Source organism: Paralichthys olivaceus, chromosome 1 (assembly GCF_024713975.1).
Source record: "Paralichthys olivaceus isolate ysfri-2021 chromosome 1, ASM2471397v2, whole genome shotgun sequence".
NCBI classification, from domain to species: domain Eukaryota; kingdom Metazoa; phylum Chordata; class Actinopteri; order Pleuronectiformes; family Paralichthyidae; genus Paralichthys; species Paralichthys olivaceus.
Genome location: NC_091093.1, coordinates 31,406,169 through 31,430,000, shown reverse-complemented (window position 1 = coordinate 31,430,000; position 23,832 = coordinate 31,406,169). Strand labels below are relative to the sequence as shown.

The window sequence follows — 23,832 nt, the reverse complement described above, 5'->3', positions numbered from 1 at the left end:
CACATGCCTGTCACGTGTCCGTCACGTGTCCGTCACGTGTCCGTCACAGAGTGTATGTCCCTGGTTCAGTCTGGTGAGAGATGGAGGTTTTGGTTTAATATGAATAAACAGGTTGTGTTCAAAGTCTCTGAACTTTCTGTGTATTAAACCTGGGAATCTGTGAGAACCTTATAGAGTCAGCCCTATAGTTCCAGTCGTCTCTCATTTCAGTGAGTGACTCGGTGGCAAAGTGATTCACCGAGGCTGAGCCCAGTTTGATGCCAGATTGCATAAAAGTGTGGACAAGTGTAAGTGCAGCTGCTAAATGTCTCTCGTGACATAAACCCTCTGCAGCCCCGTGCTGCTCTCCTGTGAATGAAGCTGACGGCTGTCGCTTCCTGCCAGAAACATGAAAGTCTGCTTCAGCTCGTGCTTCAGCTCGTGCTTCAGCCACCTTCAGGGTTTGAGGAGAAGATGGAGGGTGTAAGATCTTGACCTCTACCTCCAGCAGATCCTGCAGCTTCACAGTTTCCTCTGGGAGCTCCACCGTCCTGCAGTTTATTTTGTGTTGGCAGAGACGAATCTCATGATTATTATTATACAGATTTTAATTTGTGACTAAACTGATCATTTTTAGTTTTCATTCATTTTAGAACAAACCTGTTTGACAGTCGTTGGTTGTTCTTTAAAACTCTGCTGCCTGTTCAAAAGTACATTTATGTATTTTAGTGCAGTGAAGGAAATCTGACTCCTGCTTCCACACACACGTCAAGTTTAAATGCATCTGTTCAAGAGCAAGATTTAAAAACACACAACTACAACACAGACTGAGCTGAGCCGTCAGTCTTCAGTTGCACAACCAAGTGTTTGGAAAGATGAACTTGAAGGAGTGTCTCAGTGAGACCAGAGATATAAACCAGAATCTATTTGTGATTAAACTTCCACTAGAAAGATGAGTTGTTGCCTCGTCCAACAGTCTCCTGACGAAACCACTTTAAAATACATTTTATTTAGATCTGCACCAAGTTACTCACACTCTTAAATGTCTTCATCAACATCCAGGAATTATTCTCTGAGAAATCAATGATCAGAAAAAGGGGAAGAATCCCGGACCCGTCCCCTGATCCGGTTCTACACCGAAAATAAACAAGATCTTCTCTGATCCAGAAAACGTCCCAACACCTGATCTCCGTAGTTTTTGTGTAATTCTGAAAACGTGTCATTTATCACCAAACACAAAGTCGAGCTGAGGCTGATGGGATGTCATTAGATTTATTTCCCTCCTGATGAAAAGTTGTTAAGATACTAGATAGATGTCCACCTGATGGTGGCGCTAGAGGACAGGTCAGAGCATCAGCTAAGACTTTAAGCTTTATCGTTTGTCATTCAACTTGAAGTTGTTGAGATATTTCCATCAGAACCAGAGTCGTGGACCTGACCCTCACTCCATGTGTTTGTCCTCAGGAACCTACCAAGGCCAGTGGTTGGGTGGGATGCGTCATGGTTACGGCGTGCGGCAGAGCGTTCCGTACGGCATGGCGGCCATCATCCTCTTCCCTCTGCGAACGTCCATAAACTCCCTCCGCTCCGAGCACAGCCACGGCCCCCCCGCTGTGCTGGAAGACGGCACCACCGCCGCGCCCACAGATGGGGTGGTGGCCGGGCTGGCCGGGAGCCCAGTGGGCCGAGGTGGGTTTGCTCTGACGGCGCCAAGTGAAGCTGAACGCCAGAGGAAACGAAAAGGCCGTTTCCGCCAGTCCATCCTGAGCGGCCTGAAGCTGCGACGCTCCGAGTCCAAAAGCTCGCTGGCCAGTCAGCTCAGCAAGCAGAGCTCGTTCTGCAGCGAGGCCGGCATGAGCACCGTCAGCTCTGCTGCGTCCGACATCCACTCCAACGCCAGCGAGGGCGAGCAGGGCCCCCCTGTGGACGCCACTGTCACTGAGATGTATGCTGGGGAGTGGCGGAGCGACCAGAGGGCGGGCTGGGGCGTGAGTCGGCGTTCGGACGGCCTTCATTACGCAGGTGAATGGGTGGGGAACAAGAGGCACGGATATGGCTGCACCACCTTCCCTGACAGCACCAAGGAGGAGGGGAAGTACAAGCAGAATGTGCTGGTGAGCGGAAAACGCAAGAACCTGATTCCACTGAGGGCCAGTAAGATCCGAGAGAAGGTGGACCGAGCCGTCGAGGCCGCTGAGAAGGCCTCAGACCTCGCCAAGCAGAAAGCAGAGATCGCCATGTCCAGGTAGACGTTCCCTTTAATTACACATTTAATTACACATTAAAAAACACATTCCATCATTTCCTTCAGATTCAACATGAGTTACAACATTATTTCAAACTCTCAATCGCACAAAAACAAAAACAGTTACACAAATTAAAAAACGAAATCTGATGAAATCTGACCAATAAAAAAGTACAGAGACTAAATAAAGTACTGAGAATAAATAAAGTACTGAGAATAAATAAAGTACAGAGAATAAATAAAGTACTGAGAATAAATAAAGTACAGGGAATAAATAAAGTACGAAGAATAAATAAAGTACAGAGACTAAATAAAGAACAGAGACTAAATAAAGTACAGAGAATAAATAAAGTACGGAGAATAAATAAAGTACAGAGAATAAATAAAGTACAGAGAATAAATAAAGTACGGAGAATAAATAAAGTACAGAGAATAAATAAAGTACAGAGACTAAATAAAGTACTGAGAATAAATAAAGTACAGAGACTAAATAAAGAACAGAGAATAAATAAAGAACAGAGACTAAATAAAGTACGGAGAATAAATAAAGTACAGAGAATAAATAAAGTACAGAGACTAAATAAAGTACTGAGAATAAATAAAGTACTGAGAATAAATAAAGTACTGAGAATAAATAAAGTACTGAGACTAAATAAAGTACTGAGAATAAATAAAGTACTGAGAATAAATAAAGTACTGAGACTAAATAAAGTACGGAGAATAAATAAAGTACAGAGACTAAATAAAGTACTGAGAATAAATAAAGTACTGAGAATAAATAAAGTACAGAGACTAAATAAAGTACGGAGAATAAATAAAGTACGGAGAATAAATAAAGTACTGAGAATAAATAAAGTACAGAGAATAAATAAAGTACAGAGACTAAATAAAGTACTGAGAATAAATAAAGTACAGAGAATAAATAAAGTACTGAGAATAAATAAAGTACTGAGAATAAATAAAGTACTGAGACTAAATAAAGTACAGAGACAAAATAAAGTACGGAGAATAAATAAAGTACAGAGACTAAATAAAGTACGGAGAATAAATAAAGTACAGAGACTAAATAAAGTACTGAGAATAAATAAAGTACAGAGACTAAATAAAGTACTAGAATAATAGAATACTTGACCTTTGACCTGCTTGTTTGTTCCTGTGCCGCTCAGGATGAGTCACGCTCGTGGGAAGGCGGAGGCGGCTGAAGGAGTCGCACAGAAAGCCACAGAGGAGTGTCGACTGGCCCGGATCACTGCCAAAGAGCTGTCCCCCTCCTTCCACATCTACGGGAACGGTGAGCACACACACACACACACACACACACAAACACACACACACACACACACACACACACACACACACACATGATAATGTAATGAATGAAAGCTGATTGATTACTGAATCTCTGGCTCCGTTTGTTAAATATTTACTGTCACTTTAAATTGTTTTATTAATTCATATCCATCTTTATTCTGTTTAACAAAGACGAAGATAGAAGATAGATTTCATAACTAAATTCAAAATCTGCATAAAAGCATCTCGATGAACTGTCGATCAAATCTGTGGGTTGTTGCATTTTTAATCTCATCATCACAACAAACCACTGAGGATTAAACTACATCAAATGTATTCACTTCATAATCCTCCCTAAGCCAATGGGATTGTCTGACGCAGCTCTCCTCTTGTGACTCTGCATGTTTATCACACACACACACACACACACACACACACACACACACACACACACACTGTGGATCAGAGCCAAGTCGTTTCATTGGTTCTACTCTCCAACTGTTTTCACAGGGCTCGAATGTCAGAGGCCCACGCACCAGGACGCCAAGGACAAAGACCATGAGGTCATCTCCACGGGAACAGACAGTCCGGAGCTGTGCACGCCGGACACCACGCCGCCTGTGATAACACCTGATCTCAGCCCCGTGCTGAGCGTACCCACCTCGCCGCCCCACAGCCCACCCAAGCACGCCCATCGCCCCAGAAATGCTTGCTTCATGCGCCAGAGTGCCGTGGACGATCAGGGCGGGGCCGAGATCCAGGTGTTGGTGGAGGGGCGGGGGGTGGACCTGCCGAGTGGAGGGGCTGACAACTGGACCGATGACATGTACCCGGAGCGGGGGGGCAGCAGCCGCTCCACCACACCCTCCCTTCTGGAGGAGCAGGAGGCCCAAATTAACGGCCACGAGCAAACCCCTCTGTCCAACCACAAACCACGGGAGAAATCCTTGTCCAATCACAAGTCCCGGGAACACGCTTCCTCCTACAGAGCGTGGGAGCACTCCCTGTCCAACCAAAAGCCCTCCAAGCATGCCTCCTCCAATCACAAGTCAAGGGAGTACTCATCCTCCAATCACAAAACATGGGATCATTCTTCCACCAATCATAAGCCCTGCGAGCACGCCTCTTCCAACTACAAGCCGCAGGTGCACATTTTATCCAATCACAAGGCCTTGGAACATAACATGTCCAATCACAAGACTTCTGAGCATGCTTCTTCCAATCACAAGTCCCAAGATTATATCTCCTCTAATCACAATGCAAAGGACCACGTCTCCTCTACTTATAACCCTCGAGAGCATGTCTACTCCAACCACCATCCAAAGCAGCACAACCCCTCCAACCACAAGCTTAACGAGCACGCTGCCCTCGACCAAAGGCTCGACGGCCTCACCGTGGGCTGGACTGCTGAAAGCACCCTTAGGTGGAGCCCTGCCCACTCACGCCTCACGGAGCAGGACGAGGAGCGGATGAATGACTATACGGTGGACATGAGGCTTCAGTGTCCGGACTCTCAAATGTCCCGGGGGCTGGGCCACCAGTCCCCGGCCCCCCAGAACAACAGGCTGCGATCCCGAGGCCTGCGGCCGGTCAGAGAAGGATCCATGGACTCCGTACAGATGCTGGACAACCTGAATGTGGGGGCGGAGCTGGAGGAGTGGCCGCTGCACAGGGACCTCACCCTCTCCCCGCCCCTAAAGTCTCAACCCATCACTCTGGAGCAGGAAGGAGAACATCTCACCCTCAAATCAAACTCAGTGAGTACACTCATCTTAGCACAGCCTGTCTGACCGCAGCATCAATCTAAATACTAACTAAGTCATCAGTAGGAACCATGTGATGTAGAAACATTAACACCACCCTACGAGCTGCGCACGATCAGGAAGTGAATGTATTCAGCCTGATAAAATCTAGTGTTTAATTATTCAGGCAGAAAGAGAGAAGTAACCTTCATTCAACATCCACACAGATTCTCAGGGATCAGTCACCTTTAGTACAAGTGAAACTAAGATTCTCACATGAGAAGCTGATCGATTATTGAAGGATCATCGTGTTGTGACAGTGAAAAGTTTTCATGCTCTAATGTTCTAATGTTCCTCAGACTGTCCGTCGCTGCAGCTCCTCTCTTCAGCCTCTGTCTCAAACTCCTCTGACCAATCAGAGTCTAATCTGCTCCGATTGTTTTGTCGCTCTGTCTCTACCTGACGCTGCTGACGGATGTTCAGACAAGCAGCTAGTGTGTTAGCATGAGGTCAGAGGTCAGGAGGTCCAGCTGGGGTCTGTGGGGGAGGAGCTACACCTCAGACTGATGCACAAGAGGAAGGAAACTTAGAGAGAGTCTGAAAACTGTGAACTCAACAGCAGCTCGTTCTCTCGCCGCTGCTTGTTCTCTCTCACTCTCTCTCTCTCTTTCTGTGTAAATAAAATCTGAAACAAGTAGCGACGACCATCAAATCAAATGCAAGTGAACAACATTGTCCACATCAGAAATAATGGAGCCCAGATTGTACTATACACAAAAAGAACTGTGTGAATAATAATAAATCTTTAGCGAGGGGCCCCCATTGGCTCCTGGGCCCTGGACATGTGACCCATGAATCCATGGTTGTTTGTGTGTCACTTACTGAACGATCCGATGAAGCTGCAGCAGATACTTGATCACTTATTTGTCACCGTCATGGTGAAGTGTGTGTTTCTGGTTTGTGTTGTGTAGTAACTGCTCTCTCTCTCTCTCTCTCTCCCTCTCTCTCTCTCTCTCAGGGCTCCAGCTCTATTCTGGTGGTTATGGTCATTTTACTCAATATTGGAGTAGCCATTCTTTTCATTCACTTCTTTATTTAAGCTTATACAGGTATGATCTACTAAGACTTATTGATAAATACGGTATATTATATTATTACTTACTGGGACGGACATTTTGCCGATTCGACTGGAGCCCGCAGCCTGAGTGACGGACACATCAGAGCCTTTCTACTGTTGCTACCGGACTCTTCACCTCTGTCAACACCAGTTTCAGTTTCTCTGAGAACTCTTCCTTTTCAAATGCTTGTTTTGAGCTTGTAACCATAGAGACGGGTTATTGGTTGAAGAAGGTAAAGTGCAGCTTCAGACGAGCGTGGTGCACCAGGACCACATGCATGGGTGTCCATCACATAAAGGGACTGGAGATGGCACAGGCATCTGTTTTCTTTTCCCACCGCTTTAGATAAGAATATATCTTGTTTCCTGGTTATCATGAGAAACATGACACACACTTCATCCACTGACAATTACCCCCTTTGCCTTTCAACCCTTTGCCCTCTCAGTCCACCAGTCCCTCCGCACTATGCGCTACATACAGAACTATGCTGCAAGAGTAGATCCATTTTAAAGGGCTCCGTCATTATTCTTTTCTTATTTTTCCACTACAAACATAAACACACACAACCATTGCATGAGGCTGTGTGGGATTTTAAAAAGTGCATTTTCTATCCCTTTAACATCACCGTTCTGTCTTCATTTGTGCGCACTCATCCCGACTGTCACTTCTTGTCACTGCACCTGTCGGCTGGAGATTTGGAAATTACTTCACGTCCGACCACGTCACGGAATCTGAGCCAATCAGATTCACGTTTGATCCGCAAATCAAACGCCATCAAGCGAAGCAGGCCAAGACCCGAGCGTCTGACCCCTCGAGGAACATCTACCGATTCATCGTGAAGTGAAGTGAAATTTAATGTCGACCCACATGAACGCACACATTCGCACGCAAAGAGAAAACCACGTAGACACATTTTACTGCTGACATACTGAGGAGGATTCAGCCTTGCCCCTTTGTACAGCCTTGAGACTGTTATGTTATAACCACTAATTCTACTATATATGTGTATGTGTCATTATTATTCAAGTTTGTTACTTTTGCAGTTTGCAAGACAGAGAGAATGCTGAGTGCCTCGTATTTATTCATTTTCCTTCTCAAATTGATTTGAACCGCGGCCCAATCAAACCCCCACGTGGGCAGACGACGAGGAGACGAACCTTCAACGTTAGGGAAGGTGCCCCCCCCACCCCCCTACATGCAACCCTTCCTCCTCACCCTGAAATGGCATGCACTGTTTGGTCTCTCTCCCACTCCCCCTGGTGGACCAGTCAAAAAGGGAAACACGGGGTTTGTACGGTGTCATTTCCAGACACTCTTCGGGCCGGATGAGATTTTTTTCAGCATGTTTGTTTCGCCTGCTCAATCTGGTGTCAGTTTGTGAGTTTCTTCCTCTCGTCTCTTTTATCCAGCAACACGAGGCTACGTGAGACACGGAGAGCAGTGTAAAATAAACGCTAGCTTTTAACTCTCACTGGATCCTGAAAATGTCCAGAGTTTATGAATGATATAAAAAGAAACTCTCTGCTACTGTATGTTTTATACTTCGCACCCAGTGGCATCATCATGTTGTGACATCATTGCATGCCCGAGCATGCTCTTTCTTACTCTTTGGTTTATGAGGTTGTTTCAAAGTTAATGTGGAGAAAATAATGAAATGTTTGAAATTAATGAGTCTGGTGTGGTTATTAGTGCTGTCTCTGATTATTCTACTTCATAAACTGCTAAAGGAAACTGCACCTACTACTTGACTACTACTACTACTACTTATATTATACAGATGCTACTACAATTACTACTGCTACCGCGCAGTACAGCTCGAGGTCGAGTCGGGCGAGATGAGGAAAAATACCAGGAGGACCAGTGGTGAGAGAAATACTCAGAGCTTTTACTGAAGTAAAAGTAGAAAAACCACAACACAGAAATACTACAAGTTTAAGAGCAAAAGTATCAGGTCAAAAAAGATGAGAAATATTAAAGAAAACTTTGAATTCATATCGTCCAGCAGAACAACTCTGTAGCTGTGGGTAAGTTTCCTACATTTAAATGAGACAGTGACTGTGTATGGTGAACATACATGTGTGAGCATGGTCCTTATTCAAACTGGACATGAAAATATCTAATATATAAAATATATGAAGTATTTGAACTAGTTTGATGAGGCCAGCAGCGCCCCCTGCAGCCACACTGGAGAACTGCCTCTGTCAGTGTTTTAAAACCAGATCTTTTCCTCCTTTGATCCGGTTTCAATCTTTCCTCTCGGACTCGGTTTCTCTCGGTTCTTCCCGGTTCTCCCCGGTTCTCTCCTCGGTGGCGCTCCGGGATGGAGCAGCTGTAGCAGCGGCAGCTCGGCGGCTGCTCGGCGGGTCGCTCCGGGGCGGTTTCCGGTGTCCGTCCGTCTGCAGGGGGATGGCGTCCGGCTTCAAGCGCATCCACCGCCGGTCCTCCGAGTCCCACACAGACCGAAGGGTGTCGACCCCAGGCGGCAGCCGGCAGTGAGAGGCGTCGCTCCGCAGCTCGGTGAGTTCCCGAGAGGGTTCGATGGTTCACTTTCAGGAGAATCGTGTGTTTGGCTCGGATCGGAGCCGCGCGGCTGCAGGAGCTGGTTCCTCCGCAGCTCCGGGAGGCCTGCTCAGCGCCGAGCCTCCATCCAGCCAGTAAGCGGCTTTTCTACCGAGGCGACGCGGCCTGGAAGCTGCCGTCGCCCCGGCCTCCTGCGCCTCCGTCTGGGTATCGATGAGCAGTTTGGTCTCACGGAAGCAGCCGCTGCTCACGTCGGTTCACCGGAGAGAAAGACGGAGGACGACCAGAGGAGCTCCGGGTGTTTGGGAACGTTAGCTTTAGCCGCTAGCCGACGAGCTAACGTCTGTTAGCCGCTGCGTCCTGAAACCGAAACAGTTCGTGTAGAAAACTCGTTTTCACCTCGAGTGGAAACCCGAGCAGCCGCGGACACTCGGGTCCGTCTATCACAGACTCGTTTCCATCGTCTGACCTCAAAATACACGTTTCCCTCAGAAATACGACCACTACACACTGACGTGCGTTTCAGGAAATAGACCGAGCCCACTTCTGGGTCTGAAACAGTGAATGTTTCTGTCTCAGGGAAACGTCCTGTGAACATGTCACCGTCTATCTCCAGGAGCGACATCGGGTTCTGCTGCTCTGTGGATTTGTAGAAACACCTCGAGCTCCGGAGAATCTCTGCTTTCACTCCAGGACTCGTCGTTTATCGGTGAACAATCTGCGGAGGATTCACTTGTTCCCGAGTCAGTGAACAAACGAGTGAATGTGTGGCGACGTCCTCAAATCTCACATTTCACATTTCACATTTCATCTCACCAACAAACAACTGCTCAGATTCATTCAGGTTCATTCAGGTTCATTCAGCTCGAACCTAAACAAAGTAAAACTGTCTTTGGCTTCAAAATCTATTTGTGACTGATTATTTTACTGCCAAGCGCCTAATGATATTCAGATGGTCTTTGTATATAACTTTTAAAGTTGCACAGTGCTTGACAAATATAAAACACATATAACATGACAACTAATAATCTGAGGTGGAAACATGTCTTAAGCTTTGAATCAGAGGAAGCTCAGTCCAAACCTCCAGCCAATCAAATTTACACCGAGACAAGAAACTAATCGTCAGAGTTTAATTTCTCACTGATCATCAGAGTTCGATTGATCTTCTCTCTTTCCTCCATTGATCTATTTCAGTGTTTCCTGACATCTGTCTTTATTCTGGATCCACTTTCCCTCACATGGCTGTTTATAATATATATATTTTATAATAATAGATCATGTTGGAAACTGTCAAGTCAGCGTCCTGCTTCTCTTTGTAATCACTCGTTCAAATGTTTCATCGGCTTGATGTATTTATTTAATGATGTTGTTTACGTTACAGTTTTTTTTATTTCCCTCCAGATTTCCTCATCCGTGTCCGAGGTGTGTAAATGCAGAAATAGCATTCGGCTCCTTAGCATTAAAACCACCTCCACCCTTCAGTCTGGAGCTGAACCCTCCTCTTCTCCCGAGCACTGAATCCCTGCATGCGAAGTGGAACGATGACGGAGGCATGGCAGCAGCAGCATGCAGTGGCTCCACCCTCTGTAGTGCACACGCTCCCCCAGGGGGCCGACAACCCCCTGGGCTGCACAGTGTACGGAGTCGTCCTGCAGCCCGATGCCTCGCTGCAGCAGCCGCAGCACGGCCAGCAGCACTCTGTTCAAGCCCAGCAGCCCTCCCTGCAGGTGGGAGGCGAGAGAGGGCACAAGTGTGGCGCCTGCGGTCACGACATATCTCACCTGGCCAACCCTCATGAGCACCAGTGCATGGTGAACCAGGACCGGTCCTTCCAGTGTACCCAGTGCATGAAGATCTTCAGCCAGGCGACGGACCTGCTGGAGCATCAGTGTGTGCAGGTGGAGCAGAAGCCTTTTGTGTGTGGTGTGTGTAAAATGGGCTTCTCGCTGCTCACCTCCTTGGCTCAGCATCACAACTCGCACGGCAACGGAAACAACCCGATGAAGTGCTCGATCTGTGAGAAAACCTACCGGCCCGGCTCCGGAAACGTCACTCCGACCTCATCAGCTGCCAACCCCCAGCAGCCCTCCACCGGTGAGACGTCCGGTGGCGGTGCAGCGATCAGTGCCTCGTCTCCGCCTGCGTTTGAGGCCTCTTCACCCGACAGGCCGTATAAGTGCTCAGTGTGCCACAAGGCCTTCCGGCATTTGTCAGAGCTGACCCGCCACGAGCGAGTACACACCGGTGAAAAGCCGTATAAATGTGACACGTGTGACAAAAGCTTCAGCCAGTCTTCTCATCTGGCGCACCACCAGCGCACACACAGCTCTGAGCGGCCGTACAAATGCGCCGTTTGCGAGAAGAGCTTTAAGCATCGCTCTCACCTTGTGCGGCACATGTACGCTCATTCGGGCGAACACCTGTTCAAGTGCAATTTGTGTGAGATGCACTTTAAGGAGTCGTCCGAGCTCCTGCACCATCAATGCCAGCCTGAGGGGGAGAGGCCTTTCCGCTGCGGTTCGTGTGGAAAGAGTTTCAAGCGCCCGTCTGACCTGCGGCAGCACGAACGCACCCACTCAGAGGAGCGGCCTTTCCAGTGCGAGGAGTGCCAGATGAGCTTCAAACAGCAGTACGCGCTCGTACGCCACCGTCGCACTCACAAAAATCCAGCTGATCGCCCTTTCAAGTGTAACCTGTGCGATAAGGGATTCCTGCAGCCGTCCCACCTGCTCTACCACCAGCAGGTTCACGGTATGGAAAGTCTTTTTAAATGTGCATCCTGCCAGAAGTCTTTCAGCCAATCAGGAGAGCTGCTGAGGCACAAATGTGGCGGGGAAGTGGAGAAGCCCTACAAGTGCGACGTGTGTGGCAAAGGTTACAAAAAGAATTCAACGCTGCAGCGCCACCAGAACTCTCACTGCACAGAGAAGCCGCTGAAATGCTCTCTGTGTGACAAGCGCTTTGTGTCGTCCTCCGAGTTCGTCCAGCACCGCTGCGACCCGACCCGAGAGAAGCCGCTGAAATGTCCTGATTGTGAAAAGCGCTTTAGGTACTCGTCAGAGCTGCAGCGCCATCGCAGAGTTCACACAGGAGAGAAGCCTTTCAAGTGTGCCAGCTGCGACAAGAGCTTCAAGCAACGCGAGCACCTTGCCAAGCACCAGAGCGTGCACTCGCGGGAGACACAGTTTAAGTGTGTGTGGTGTGGCGAGCGTTTTGTTGACCTCACAGCCCTGCAGGAGCACACGGTTCAGCACACTGCCGAGGGTGAGAGCTTCCCGGAGGCTCCCTGCATCCCATGAACATGCCCCTCAGTCCAGGGCAGCGAACATGACATTTGCCCTCAGAGCAACGTGGGCCAGCCCCTGCTCTCCCATTTGTAGTTTATAATATGCACCCATTAATTATCTTTAATAATTTCTAGTATTCGTAGGACTCGGCTCATCCTCATCCTTCATTGAGTTAAACGCCCGAAAACCGACAGAGGGGATCAGGAGCCCTCTTCTTCTTCTTCTTCTTCTTCTTGTGGAACTCATTGAGGGAAAGACCGAATGAAAAAGGCTTGTAATGTAAAATGTGTGAAGATCTGGATTTTGTTTAGAACGGAGTGTGGGACCTTATCGTGTGGTTGCATGTGATCGTCTGTTTTGTAACTGTTGATTCTGTCATCGAGGAAGATGGGAACAATTTCCAGGCAGTTGTCAGATAACGTGTGTGTACTCATGTTAAACTCCTTTGAAATCCACGTGCCTTTTTTTTTTTTTTTTTTTTTTACCCGTCACTCCTTTTGTGTTTCTCTGTTTATTTCATGTCGTGTAGCCGAACACCCCCCACCTGTACTTAGCGGCTGGCTTGTGCAGCAGTATATTTTCACATACTAGATCTTAGGTAGTCTCATCTGTTTGTGCATGAGTATTTATCACACTTAAATATCACTGTTGTATTATAGGTTTGGTTTATTTAGGAAAACATCCTAAGAAGAAAAAAAAATTGGATTTGTGAAAATGTATAGCCTGTGTCCTATGAAATCTGTGTTGTTGCATCTTTTTATTAAAACAATGACATGTAGGTAACTAACCCATACCTATCTTGTCATACGTACACTTGACGTGCAATAGAACATGCACAATATAATATTTATGACTACTGATTCATGGCATAGTCTACTCTGTTATATTATAGATTGTGTGTATACGCTTATGTAAACATTGAAAACTGTATAGTGCTTCTGTTACATGCTTTTGTATTCACGATGAACGAGCTCGCTGTGTTTTGCCAGCGCGTTAGTTTCAGTTCCAGATGGATCGTCACAAGGTTTAATCTGACAAGACGAGCGTCATCTCGCTTACTTGCCACGACCTAGCTGTGTTAGTTACTGTTAGATCTAACAAAAGTCATGTTTTTTTATTTTGTTTTTCATGAATTGGCCTTGTAACATCCTCACAGGATTCGAGCCTCCTCCTGGTCCACGCCAGACGCTCAGCAGATTAATCCAAGTAGCCTCAAAGTTACAACTCGCTGGTCTACACCAGGGATAAAGTCAAAGACGTGTGTACTTAGTTTAACGTGTGGCTTCATATATTCTGTACAATCTTTGCAGTATATTTAAAAGAAGGTGTTTGGAATTTCCAAAATCCCGGTCAAAGGTAATGATAGTGGTTTCAGTCCTGGTGAGTCAACATAAAACCTCTTTCCGGAGGATGAGTAATGAAGTGTTGAATTTACACATATGAATATCGATATAGAGTCCTGTTCATATTGTATACAGAATTCAAATAAACCACCCTTATGAAAACAGACGTGCATCGTTTCATCACAGCCAGCTCGACTATACGAGTTTATCTGTCGCAGACAAAGATTATTTTCATTATCAATCGATTATTCAGGTAATTGTCCGAAAATTGTGAAACATCCGAGTCCCAGAGGTCAGGAAACCCCTTTTACTTTCACTAGATCCAAACACACACACTCGTAAATATCAGTTCTGTAAACGTGTCTGATTTTTTAATTAGATTTACCATCAAGGACAATGTTGAAAAGTGTTGATCTTAATGTTACAGAAAGTGAAAAAGGTCCTTCTCTGCGCCCTGATCCACAGAAATGTCTTCTCTGACCGAGTCCACATCCTCCCACCAGGTTTACTGGTTCACTGACGAGCGGGAGCATAAAGCTGCAGGAAGGAGAAGCTGCAGATTCTGTTTGATGGATCATCGGAACATTTGTGGTTCCAGTTATCTGGGTGATGAAGAAATGATCGTTAAATTCCCTGTAGAACAAGAGGAGTGCAGTAGATGAGTGAACCCTGCAGGTCTGGGATCAGTTCAGTGAGTGCAGCGTGGTTCATTCATGATGGTGGAGGTGACAGATGATATTCTGTGTTTGCAGGATTAATTAACTAATTAATTAAATAAGTGCTCCGTCAGTTTTGTTTGGGAATAAAAGTCAAACTAACGAGGACAAAATCATATTCAGAGAAGTAAAAGGAAAAAGTATTTGGTCAACACACACGTGGTATTTTGTATGTTTCAATAAAAAAAATCATCGTCAATGATACAAACGTTCTTAACAGGCTCATATGGAGTTTTTACAACAACACACATCTGTACAAATATATAGGTTTGTTTTAACAGTAACAATTATGTTTTACTAGAGTAATAATTATGTTTTAATAGAATAATAATTATGTTTTAATAGAATAATAATTATGTTTTAATAGAATAATAATTATGTTTTAATAGAGTAATAATTATGTGTTTTAATGACCTGTGCTGTTGAACCATGGACAGAATGTAGAGTATAGAATGTAGAATGTAGAGTCTAGAGTATAGAATGAAGAGTATAGAATGTAGAATGTAGAGTGTAGAATGTAGAGTATAGAATGTAGAGTATAGAATGTAGAATCTAGAGTATAGAATGTAGAGTGTAGAATGTAGAGTATAGAATGTAGAGTCTAGAGTATAGAATCTAGAGTATAGAATGTAGAATGTAGAGTATAGAATGTAGAATAATAGAATGTAGAATGTAGAGTATAGAATGTAGAGTGTAGAATGTAGAGTGTAGAATGTAGAGTATAGAATGTAGAATGTAGAGTATAGAATGTAGAATAATAGAATGTAGAATGTAGAGTATAGAATGTAGAATCTAGAGTATAGAATGTAGAGTGTAGAATGTAGAGTGTAGAATGTAGAATAATAGAATGTAGAATGTAGAGTATAGAATGTAGAATCTAGAGTATAGAATGTAGAGTATAGAATGTAGAGTGTAGAATGTAGAGTGTAGAATCTAGAGTATAGAATGTAGAGTATAGAATGTAGAGTGTAGAATGTAGAGTATAGAATGTAGAATAATAGAATCTAGAATGTAGAGTATAGAATGTAGAGTGTAGAATGTAGAGTATAAAATGTAGAGTGTAGAATGTAGAGTGTAGAATGTAGAGTATAGAGTGTAGAGTATAGAATGTAGAGTATAGAATGTAGAGTGTAGAGTATAGAATGTAGAATAATAGAATGTAGAATGTAGAGTATAGAATGTAGAGTGTAGAATGTAGAGTGTAGAATGTAGAGTATAGAATGTAGAGTGTAGAATGTAGAGTGTAGAATGTAGAGTGTAGAATCTAGAGTATAGAATGTAGAGTGTAGAATGTAGAGTGTAGAATGTAGAGTGTAGAATGTAGAATAATAGAATCTAGAATGTAGAGTATAGAATGTAGAATGTAGAGTGTAGAATGTAGAGTATAAAATGTAGAGTGTAGAATGTAGAGTGTAGAATGTAGAGTATAGAGTGTAGAGTATAGAATGTAGAGTGTAGAGTATAGAATGTAGAGTATAGAGTGTAGAATGTAGAGTATAGAGTGTAGAATGTAGAGTATAGAATGTAGAGTATAGAATGTAGAGTGTAGAGTATAGAATGTAGAGTGTAGAGTATAGAATGTAGAGTATAGAGTGTAGAATGTAGAGTATAGAATGTAGAGTGTAGAATGTAGAGTATAAAATGTAGAGTGTAGAATGTAGAGTGTAGAATGTAGAGTATAGAGTGTAGAGTATAGAATGTAGAGTGTAGAGTATAGAATGTAGAGTGTAGAATGTAGAGTATAGAATCTAGAGTATAGAATGTGGAGTATAGAATGTAGAATGTAGAGTATAGAATGTAGAGTATAGAATGTAGAATGTAGAGTATAGAATGTAGAATGTAGAGTATAGAATGTAGAGTGTAGAATGTAGAGTATAGAATGTAGAATAATAGAATCTAGAACCTCCCGCTGTGAACCACTGTCAGGTCACGGAGGCTGTGAGTTCACTTCCGGGGGATGTTTACCGCAGAGGGCAGATCATCCTGCCGCTAACGAAGCTCCGGCTCCAGACTCCGCAGCAGCTGATCCCGCAGTGCGTGGCTGTTCTCCGGCTCATCAGTGACCCAGGAGCCGGTGGAGCCTCCGGTGCTGCGCGGAGAGAAACGTCCCGCCGGTGCTAACGAGCTAACTTCCGCTGAGCTCCGGTGTTCCTACGACGAGGTTAGCCGGCTAGCTTTAGCCTCGCTTCTGGTTCTAGGTGTGAGTACGAGGCGCTGTGCGGACGTGTTTGCAGACTGCAGCGGGTTCAGCCTCAGAGGAGCTGCCGAGCGGAGGTTGGTTGATCCTCGTGAGGTCGAGCAGGATCCGGTTACAGCGCTTCGTGTGATGCTAACGAGCTAGCTCATCGCAACGAGCAGCTAGCTCGTTAGCTCTAGATGAACGCATCGTTAGTGATGCTCCCGCTCAGCGGGTTGGTTATCGTGCTAACTCGTCGCTAACCAGTCAGGTTAAAGTTAACCAGGCTCGAGCGGTCAGTCACCAGAAGCAGCGCAGCGGCTGGAAAAGGCCGCGGGTCGGGATTCAGGTCTGAGGTCTGGTTCTGCCGAGGAACCGAACCCACCAGCACCTGTCACACGCGGGGTTTCTGATCGATGCTGATTGATGCTGATTGGTTCTGATTGGTTCTAATGGATTCTGATTGATGCTGATTGGTTCAGAATGATTCTAATTGATTCTGATTGATTCTAAATGATTCCGATTGATTCCGATTGATTCTAATTGATTCCGATTGATTCTAAATTATTCTAATTGATTCTGAATGTTTCACATTATTTCTCATTGTTTCGCAGCATTTTTCAGTATCTGTCTGTGTCAGTGTTTGTCTGTGTTTCACAGTGTTTGTCTGTGTTTCAGTGTTTCAGTGTGTCTGTCTGTGTCTGTCTGTGTTTGTCTGTGTTTGTCAGTGTTTCTCAGTGTTTCTCAGTGTTTCACTGTGTTTCTCAGTGTTTCCATGGTGGCTGAGTCAAAGTCTGAGTGTAGATGATCTGGATTATTAGTGAGCTCTGGTGTCCTGTGGACCTGATGGAGAAAATGATGTAGAACTGCTTTTTTTATTGTTGTTTTCTAACCAGAGATAAATAAATGAGTTAAATCAGTAAAACTGGACTGTAGATACTTATTGGAGTCTCCATGTTAATCTGGTTTAAGGACAGTGTGTCCTGGTCTAAGAGGATCCACATTGATATAGATATAGGATATATATATAGGAGTGCACACCTCCACCCAACAAACTCCTCATGAAATCTAATTTCACTGGATTTACACTCACTCATTAAAACCACATATCTAAATATTCAGATTAAATAAAGTGATTCTCTGGAAACAGAAGCAGCCTTCATGCTCATCCAGTCCACGTCTGACACGTGTGAGGAGGGAGCTGGTTAACGTCTGATCTTCACAGGAACACGGAGCTTTGTGAAAGGTAGAAATGGTTGACGGAGATTTGAAAGACATTTGTTACAGACTGGTCTTTTGTTGTGTCTGACAATGAGTCTGGTTGTTTATTGTCTCTGTTTAACTCGTCCAGGTTTGACACGTGTTGATACGAAGGTTATTGATCTGTGTGGTGCAGATCACACTGTGAAATTTCATTTTCTTCTCTTTTTCATGAATTGATGTGTAACAGGGATTTGAAATGCTGTGAATCCAGATTTAGACGGGTCCAATTTTAGGAGCTGTTGGTTTTGTTTGGAGGAAAAAACAATGAAATTGTCCCTTTTTCTTATTTAGTTAAACTCTATAAGGAAAACACACGTCTATCAGCACTTCTGTAAAGGGGCATGTGTTTGCCAGCTGACTCGTTTTCAGATCTTTATCCTGAAGATTTTGAGACGAAGACAAAAACAACAAACGCTCCATAAAAGACAAATTAGAATGAGTGGCACGAGACGGAAGCGGAACACAACATAACCACAAGATTTAGTAATGACTTAATGACATTAATCAGTAGCTCCAGTTCTTCATTCAGAAAATATTTTTTCTACAGACTTCATCTTCATTGTTTCTGGATCCTTGATTTAAACTCTCTCTTCTCCTCGGCCTCTTCTCTCTGCAGCTGGCGGCTCTTCATCCCTTCCTGCCCAACATCCTGCTCAGGGGCTTCTCACACTCGATCCTCGTAGCTCTGTCAGTCTGCACGACATCTGCATCCAAACGGCCTGAAGCCTTTCACCAGAGGCCGCAAGTAGCCAAAGCCGATGGTAAGCACAGCAGCGGGATCTTAGAGCCACGAATTCTGGAGAGTCGCTGCACGTCCTTCCAGCATCGAGCCGATAAGTATTCTGCAGGAGGTCCTGGACGCGGAGCCTCAAAGCTAGCGATGCCGGGATCCACGCCGGCCAGCAGCAAGGCTCGGGTGTACACCGATGTCAACACACAGAAGAACAGAGAGTACTGGGACTATGACGCACATGTGCCAAACTGGAGGTACAGTTCATTTAGTTCACACGGGGAAGTATTTCAACGAAGAGACTGTGAAATGAAATGTTTAAGATAAATATCAGGTCACAACAAGAAAGTGCAAATCTCTGCAAGTCAGAGCTGCATCGAGAGTTTTACACAGTGAAAACAATGACATCACAAATCACACGTTTACATATAATCCAAACTAGTTTCATCATTAAAACACTGATCTTGTGTAATTTCTGCTCTTTCTCTCCAGCAACCAAGACAATTATCAGCTGGTTCGTAAACTGGGTCGAGGGAAGTACAGTGAAGTGTTCGAGGCCATAAATGTGACCAACAATGAGAAGGTGGTGGTGAAAATCCTCAAGGTGAGTCCTGTGCACGCTTTCTGGTGAAGACGTGTTTCGAGGATGAGGAGCTTTTTTATTCTATATTCTAACAAACATTCGGATGTGGTTGATGAAATGACTTGTTGGAATTTAAAATGTGGAATCTTGAGCTTAGTCTATGTTCACGGTTTCCTGTTGACTGATTCATCTTAACGACCCGTCACCAAAGAGCGGAGTGGAGGCATTCTGCAGAACACGATGGTGAAACTCCCTCGATCGCTCTGTGGAAGCAGAGAGGTGCACAGGTCTGAAGTGGCTCTTCTGGTCGCAACAAGTTCGTTTGAAAACGTATTTGTTCCTCAGTGACGACACGAGCACAAGAATGAAATGTCAACGTGGTGCAAACAGCGACCAATCGGTGTCTGCAGCTTGAAGCTGCATCAGACCAGCTTCAGTAATTTGCCTGGTGATGTCGCAGAGGGAGCTCAGCTCACTATCAGCCTAACAGTGCAGTGAATCACAGAGCTAAAGAACATTGTTAAACCCTGTAGCTCCTGAATGTGGATCATTATTTCAAACACTGTTTTGTCCCCAGCCCGTCAAGAAGAAGAAAATCAAAAGGGAAATCAAAATTCTTGAAAACCTGCGCGGAGGAACCAACATCATCCGTCTGGTGGACACAGTCAAAGACCCCGTGGTGAGTTAGAGGAACGTGAGGCTGCACGTTGGCATGTCAGCAGCGATAATCCAGTCATGCTTGTAACTGTGTGTCTGAGCGTGTGCGTAATGATCTCCACCGTCCTGCTGTTGTCCTCAGTTAAGTCTGTTGTCCTCTCTTTGCAGTCCAGAACACCAGCGCTTGTCTTTGAGTGCATCAATAACACAGATTTTAAGGTACTTTCTGTTTGGCCGACATCACACATGCAGGACTAGCAGCAGAGTCCCCTCCCATGCAAACGCATTGATATCCATTATTAACCCTCCAGTTACTGTTGTGATGAGCAGAAAGCTGCTGAGCTCATGTGACTCATGATTTCAACGTGAACGTCTTCTCTGTTCGACAGGAGCTTTACCAGAAGCTGACGGACTATGACATCAGATTCTACATGTATGAGCTGCTCAAGGTAAAACATCAAGCGGACATGAGTTTACATCAACTGTGACAGAACTTCTGAGGATGGAATTATCTCTCATCGTAAAAATGATCAGCAGCAACTTTAATAATCGTGATTCATCAAACTAAACAAACGAGGGAGAAGAGACTCAGTCGATTCTAGAAATGATGATTTATCTGTTATTTTCTTATTGTCTTCAAACTGTTCGTCAGTTTAATGTTGAATAAGACAAAACCAAATGTTATAATGAAGAAAGTCCCTGATTATTAACAAACTGACCCAGAGTCTGTGAGCTGTGCTTGTACCAACTGAAAAAAGTTTTACGTGTGTTGTGATCCGTCGCCAGGTTTTTGTTTAATAAAGAACAGAACACGTCTGTGTTTCCCTGCAGGCTCTGGACTACTGTCACAGTATGGGGATCATGCACAGAGACGTGAAGCCTCATAACGTGATGATCGACCACCAGCTGAGAAAGGTTCCATCGTTCCACTGTTTACGTTCTGTGTTCTGTCGTCACGACTCTGTCAACACTGAGGGACCAGATTTAACTTGAATATTAATAGAAGCATTTTTAGTTTATTTTACTTAAAATAATAATTTCTCATTTTAGAGTGTTTATTGTTGAGAGCTGGACACAAACGGTCAGGCTAGCTGTTCCCCTTCACTTGCAGTCTTTATGCTAAGCTATCGTGTGCAGTGATCATTGAAGCAGAAGATCATGGAGTAGTTTGCTTCATCTCTGCGTGAAGATACTTTAACCATTGATAAACTCTTGATTCATGTTAGTTACATGCAGAATGTCTTGTGTCCGTCCAGGGAGACGGATCCTCACATGTGACTCTCTGTGGTTTCCTGTTGATACAGATCGTTCGGTAGTTTTACTCTTGATGAGGGTTGAGAACAGAAGACGTGACACCTCGTTAACATCTGTGTTCTTCTCTCTGTTGCAGCTCCGTCTCATAGATTGGGGTTTGGCAGAATTTTACCATCCCGCTCAGGAATACAATGTCAGGGTGGCGTCTCGCTATTTCAAAGGCCCTGAGCTGCTAGTGGACTATCAGGTACCCACTGAGACAGTGATTCCCTCTGAAGACACCAGTCGCTCGTCGTCTGCTTTGACACCTGCTTCATGTTTTTCTCTCTCCAGATGTATGACTACAGTCTGGACATGTGGAGTCTGGGCTGCATGTTGGCCAGCATGATCTTCCTGAAGGAGCCATTTTTTCATGGCCAGGACAACTACGATCAGGTAACGCATCATAAACCGTCGCTTCTTCAGAAGTTGCATCCAAACACAAATACAAATTAAATCCACTTTCCAGGTTGGATCCTGCGTCTCCGTGTCGACTCTTCGTTTCTCTCTCGTTAGAAAATAACAGTCTCCGTCCTTCTCTTCTCAACACTTCACACTTTGAGTCGTCAGGGACGTTGACTCATTCTGTGTCCAATCAGAAATCTTCCTGGAGTTTTAAAGATCTGATCTGATGGTTAGCGACACCTCGACAAAGAGCAAGCTGTCGTCATGACGTTCAATTCTCAGCTGCTGGGTCCTGTGGACTCTGCCACAGGGGGGCGCTGACGCACATTCAGAGCTTTGAGCTGCTGTAAATAGGAATTAGTATCCACAACATAAAGAACTGAATGAGGTGGCGCTCTGACATCAGTAGTAGAATGAAGCCTCAGCTTGTAATTCATGAACTGAATCTGCATCTTGTTTTCCAGCTGGTCCGCATCGCTAAGGTTCTCGGCACCGACGAGCTCTTTGGTTACCTGCACAAGTATCACATAGAACTGGACACTCGCTTCAAAGACCTGCTGGGACAGTGAGTATGAGCGGAGGACGGACACCCGGAGCAGCGTCTCCGAGCTTCAGTCACAACGTGTCCAGGAGCTTGTTACTAAATGATTCAGGACGATAATGAAGCAGGTTTAGTTACAGACGAAACATTTTCATCTGAAGAAAACTGACGATGGAAACATTAATTAATAAATATTTTATATATTATGTATTATATTACCTCCGTCAGCAGCATCACGATCTGACATCAGTAGAGCACAGACATCACCGATCATATTTAGTTTCTAATCATGAAGCTGCTTTAGTTTCAGGCTCCTCGTGTTGTTCTTGATTTTCAAGCTGAAGGAAGTTCGACCGGTCCAGGTTCAGTCTCGTTGATTGTGGCGCTCTGTGTTCAGGCAAACACGGAAGCGTTGGGAGCAGTTCATCCAATCAGAGAACCAGCACCTGGTGAGTCCAGAGGCTCTGGACCTGCTGGACAAGCTGCTGCGCTACGACCACCAGCAGAGGCTGACGGCGGCCGAGGCCATGCAGCACCCGTACTTCTGTAAGTGCTGCACGCCGTGCGTGGAGACCACGCCCGCCGGTCACACGTCGGCGTGTTCACACAACATCATCGCTGTCATCTGTTCACACATCGATTTGACCGATTTCATGAATTGAATGTGATAATTGAAATGAAGATTGTTTTGACGCTGCTCTTGTCCATCAGATCCTGTGGTGAAGGAACACGCTAACGCCAACACCGACGGCACAAAGGCAATAAGCAGCTCCAATGCAACATGATGAGCAGAGAGCAGGTGACACGCGTGTTTTATTTAGTCACATGCAGCAGTGCTGAGAGAGAAGACACTGAAATTGAAGTGAGACTGTTTTAAACATGAATATTTTATTGATCAGTGAATCAGAATTTCTTCTTCTTCTCATCGTGTTTGTTCATTTCAACTTTTTCATCGGCTGTAAAACTCAGATTTTATCAGAAACATGAACAGATTCGTATCGTTCCGTCCTGACTGTGTCAGATCTTTCTGTTTCCCTTCAGGAAGAATCTTTGTTACCTCAACTTGTGACCTTTTCGTGGCAGGAGCCTCCACATCAACAGCCATACTGGAGCGAGATGTCAACACACAGAACCATGCACAGATTAAATGTCTCCACAAAAACAAAGCCCGGGGAAACTACGCCGCTCGGTCCAAGTCGCAAATAAATCTGACCTGAAATCAGATCTGACTCCCAACGATCCCCCCCTCCACCCCCCACACCCCCCCTGTTTTTAAATGAGCTATGTGACTGTTGATGGATCAGTATCGAGCCGCTGTCGTTGCTGTAAAAACGTTTGTGGTCACTACGACGCTGCAGTGACCTGAGCTCCAGGTTTTAGCACTATGGATAGAACAAAAGCTATATTGAAAGAGAATAAACCGTTTTTATTTAAAGTCCAGTGTCAGACTCCCGTTTGTTTTTTCATCTGATTCACTGAAGTGTGTCTGAGGAGTCACGTGATTAAACCATCATCGATTCTTTCAAGTTATTTTTTATAAAATTCTCATGAAGAAATATTTGATGAACAAAAGTTTAGTTTGAATTCAACTTTGTAACTTTAATAAAACAGTTTTTTTCTTTTCAGAATAAAAGAAGTGGTGTTTAGTTAATTCTGGCTTTTTTAAAAAAGTCAAAATTAAATTAAACATTTTTCCAGATTTGACGTCTTTCACATGTCATTTAAAATAAAGTTTAATTTGGGTCCACGTGAGACTGATTCTGACTTTTCTACGTAGACACGACGGATCAACAGTGAATTTCGTTTCTCAGTGGAATTATAAAATGTTTATTAACTGAACAGGTTTTCAGTAACTTGGTGGACGGAACACGACCGAGACAATAATTACTGAGCCTTAATGGGACAGATCATATTTAAAGAAGTGATATTTCTGAGTGTGGTGCA

At 44.7% G+C, this 23,832-nt stretch overlaps 3 protein-coding genes and 1 long non-coding RNA gene across 6 annotated transcripts in view; 3 read left to right on the top strand and 1 right to left on the bottom strand.

The window, feature by feature from the left end:
• The window catches only part of jph3a (junctophilin 3a), a 14,479-nt gene extending 6,437 nt beyond the window's left edge, over nt 1-8,042 (top strand). Inside the window, exons 2-5 of the mRNA XM_069528068.1 lie at nt 1,444-2,224; nt 3,391-3,515; nt 4,025-5,271; nt 6,275-8,042. Coding sequence (XP_069384169.1) covers nt 1,444-2,224; nt 3,391-3,515; nt 4,025-5,271; nt 6,275-6,355 — 2,234 coding nt within the window. The 3' untranslated portion in view covers nt 6,356-8,042. The remainder of the gene's footprint in view (nt 1-1,443; nt 2,225-3,390; nt 3,516-4,024; nt 5,272-6,274) is intronic.
• A 201-nt stretch (nt 8,043-8,243) lies between these two features.
• Nucleotides 8,244-13,688, top strand: LOC109641805 (zinc finger protein 319). Its single transcript, XM_020106368.2, has 2 exons — nt 8,244-8,891; nt 10,296-13,688. Exon 2 carries the CDS (start codon nt 10,421-10,423, stop codon nt 12,191-12,193), a length of 1,773 nt encoding a protein of 590 aa, XP_019961927.1. The 5' UTR covers nt 8,244-8,891; nt 10,296-10,420; the 3' UTR covers nt 12,194-13,688.
• A 181-nt stretch (nt 13,689-13,869) lies between these two features.
• Nucleotides 13,870-16,346, bottom strand: LOC138410809 (uncharacterized). The gene is made up of 2 exons (XR_011243425.1): nt 16,206-16,346; nt 13,870-14,157 (listed from the first exon to the last, which is right to left on the bottom strand). It is a non-coding gene; the product is annotated as an uncharacterized lncRNA (long non-coding RNA).
• Nucleotides 16,167-23,323, top strand: csnk2a2a (casein kinase 2, alpha prime polypeptide a). 3 transcript variants are annotated; one of them, XM_069528200.1, is made up of 13 exons: nt 16,168-16,401; nt 18,296-18,666; nt 18,902-19,013; nt 19,570-19,671; nt 19,818-19,868; nt 20,039-20,098; nt 20,481-20,564; nt 21,040-21,150; nt 21,237-21,338; nt 21,812-21,912; nt 22,286-22,434; nt 22,600-22,687; nt 22,930-23,323. In XM_069528200.1, the coding sequence occupies exons 2-12, from the start codon at nt 18,560-18,562 to the stop codon at nt 22,671-22,673; spliced, it is 1,053 nt and encodes a 350-aa protein (XP_069384301.1). In that variant the 5' UTR covers nt 16,168-16,401; nt 18,296-18,559; the 3' UTR covers nt 22,674-22,687; nt 22,930-23,323. The 3 variants fall into 3 exon arrangements, with proteins under 3 accessions (XP_069384318.1, XP_069384301.1, XP_069384311.1); XM_069528210.1 differs by having other exon boundaries at nt 16,168-16,514; XM_069528217.1 differs by lacking the exon at nt 19,818-19,868 and having other exon boundaries at nt 16,167-16,401.
• Nucleotides 23,324-23,832: the final 509 nt, after the last annotated feature.

Coding starts and splice junctions, on each gene's coding strand:
- LOC109641805 (XM_020106368.2), top strand. CDS start 10,421: ATGCGAAGTGGAACGATGACGGAGGCATGGCAGCAGCAGCATGCAGTG.
- csnk2a2a (XM_069528200.1), top strand. CDS start 18,560: ATGCCGGGATCCACGCCGGCCAGCAGCAAGGCTCGGGTGTACACCGAT. Junction 21,151..21,236: donor AGCTGCTAGTGGACTATCAG/GTACCCACTGAG, acceptor TTCTCTCTCCAG/ATGTATGACTACAGTCTGGA. Junction 22,435..22,599: donor CATGCAGCACCCGTACTTCT/GTAAGTGCTGCA, acceptor CTTGTCCATCAG/ATCCTGTGGTGAAGGAACAC.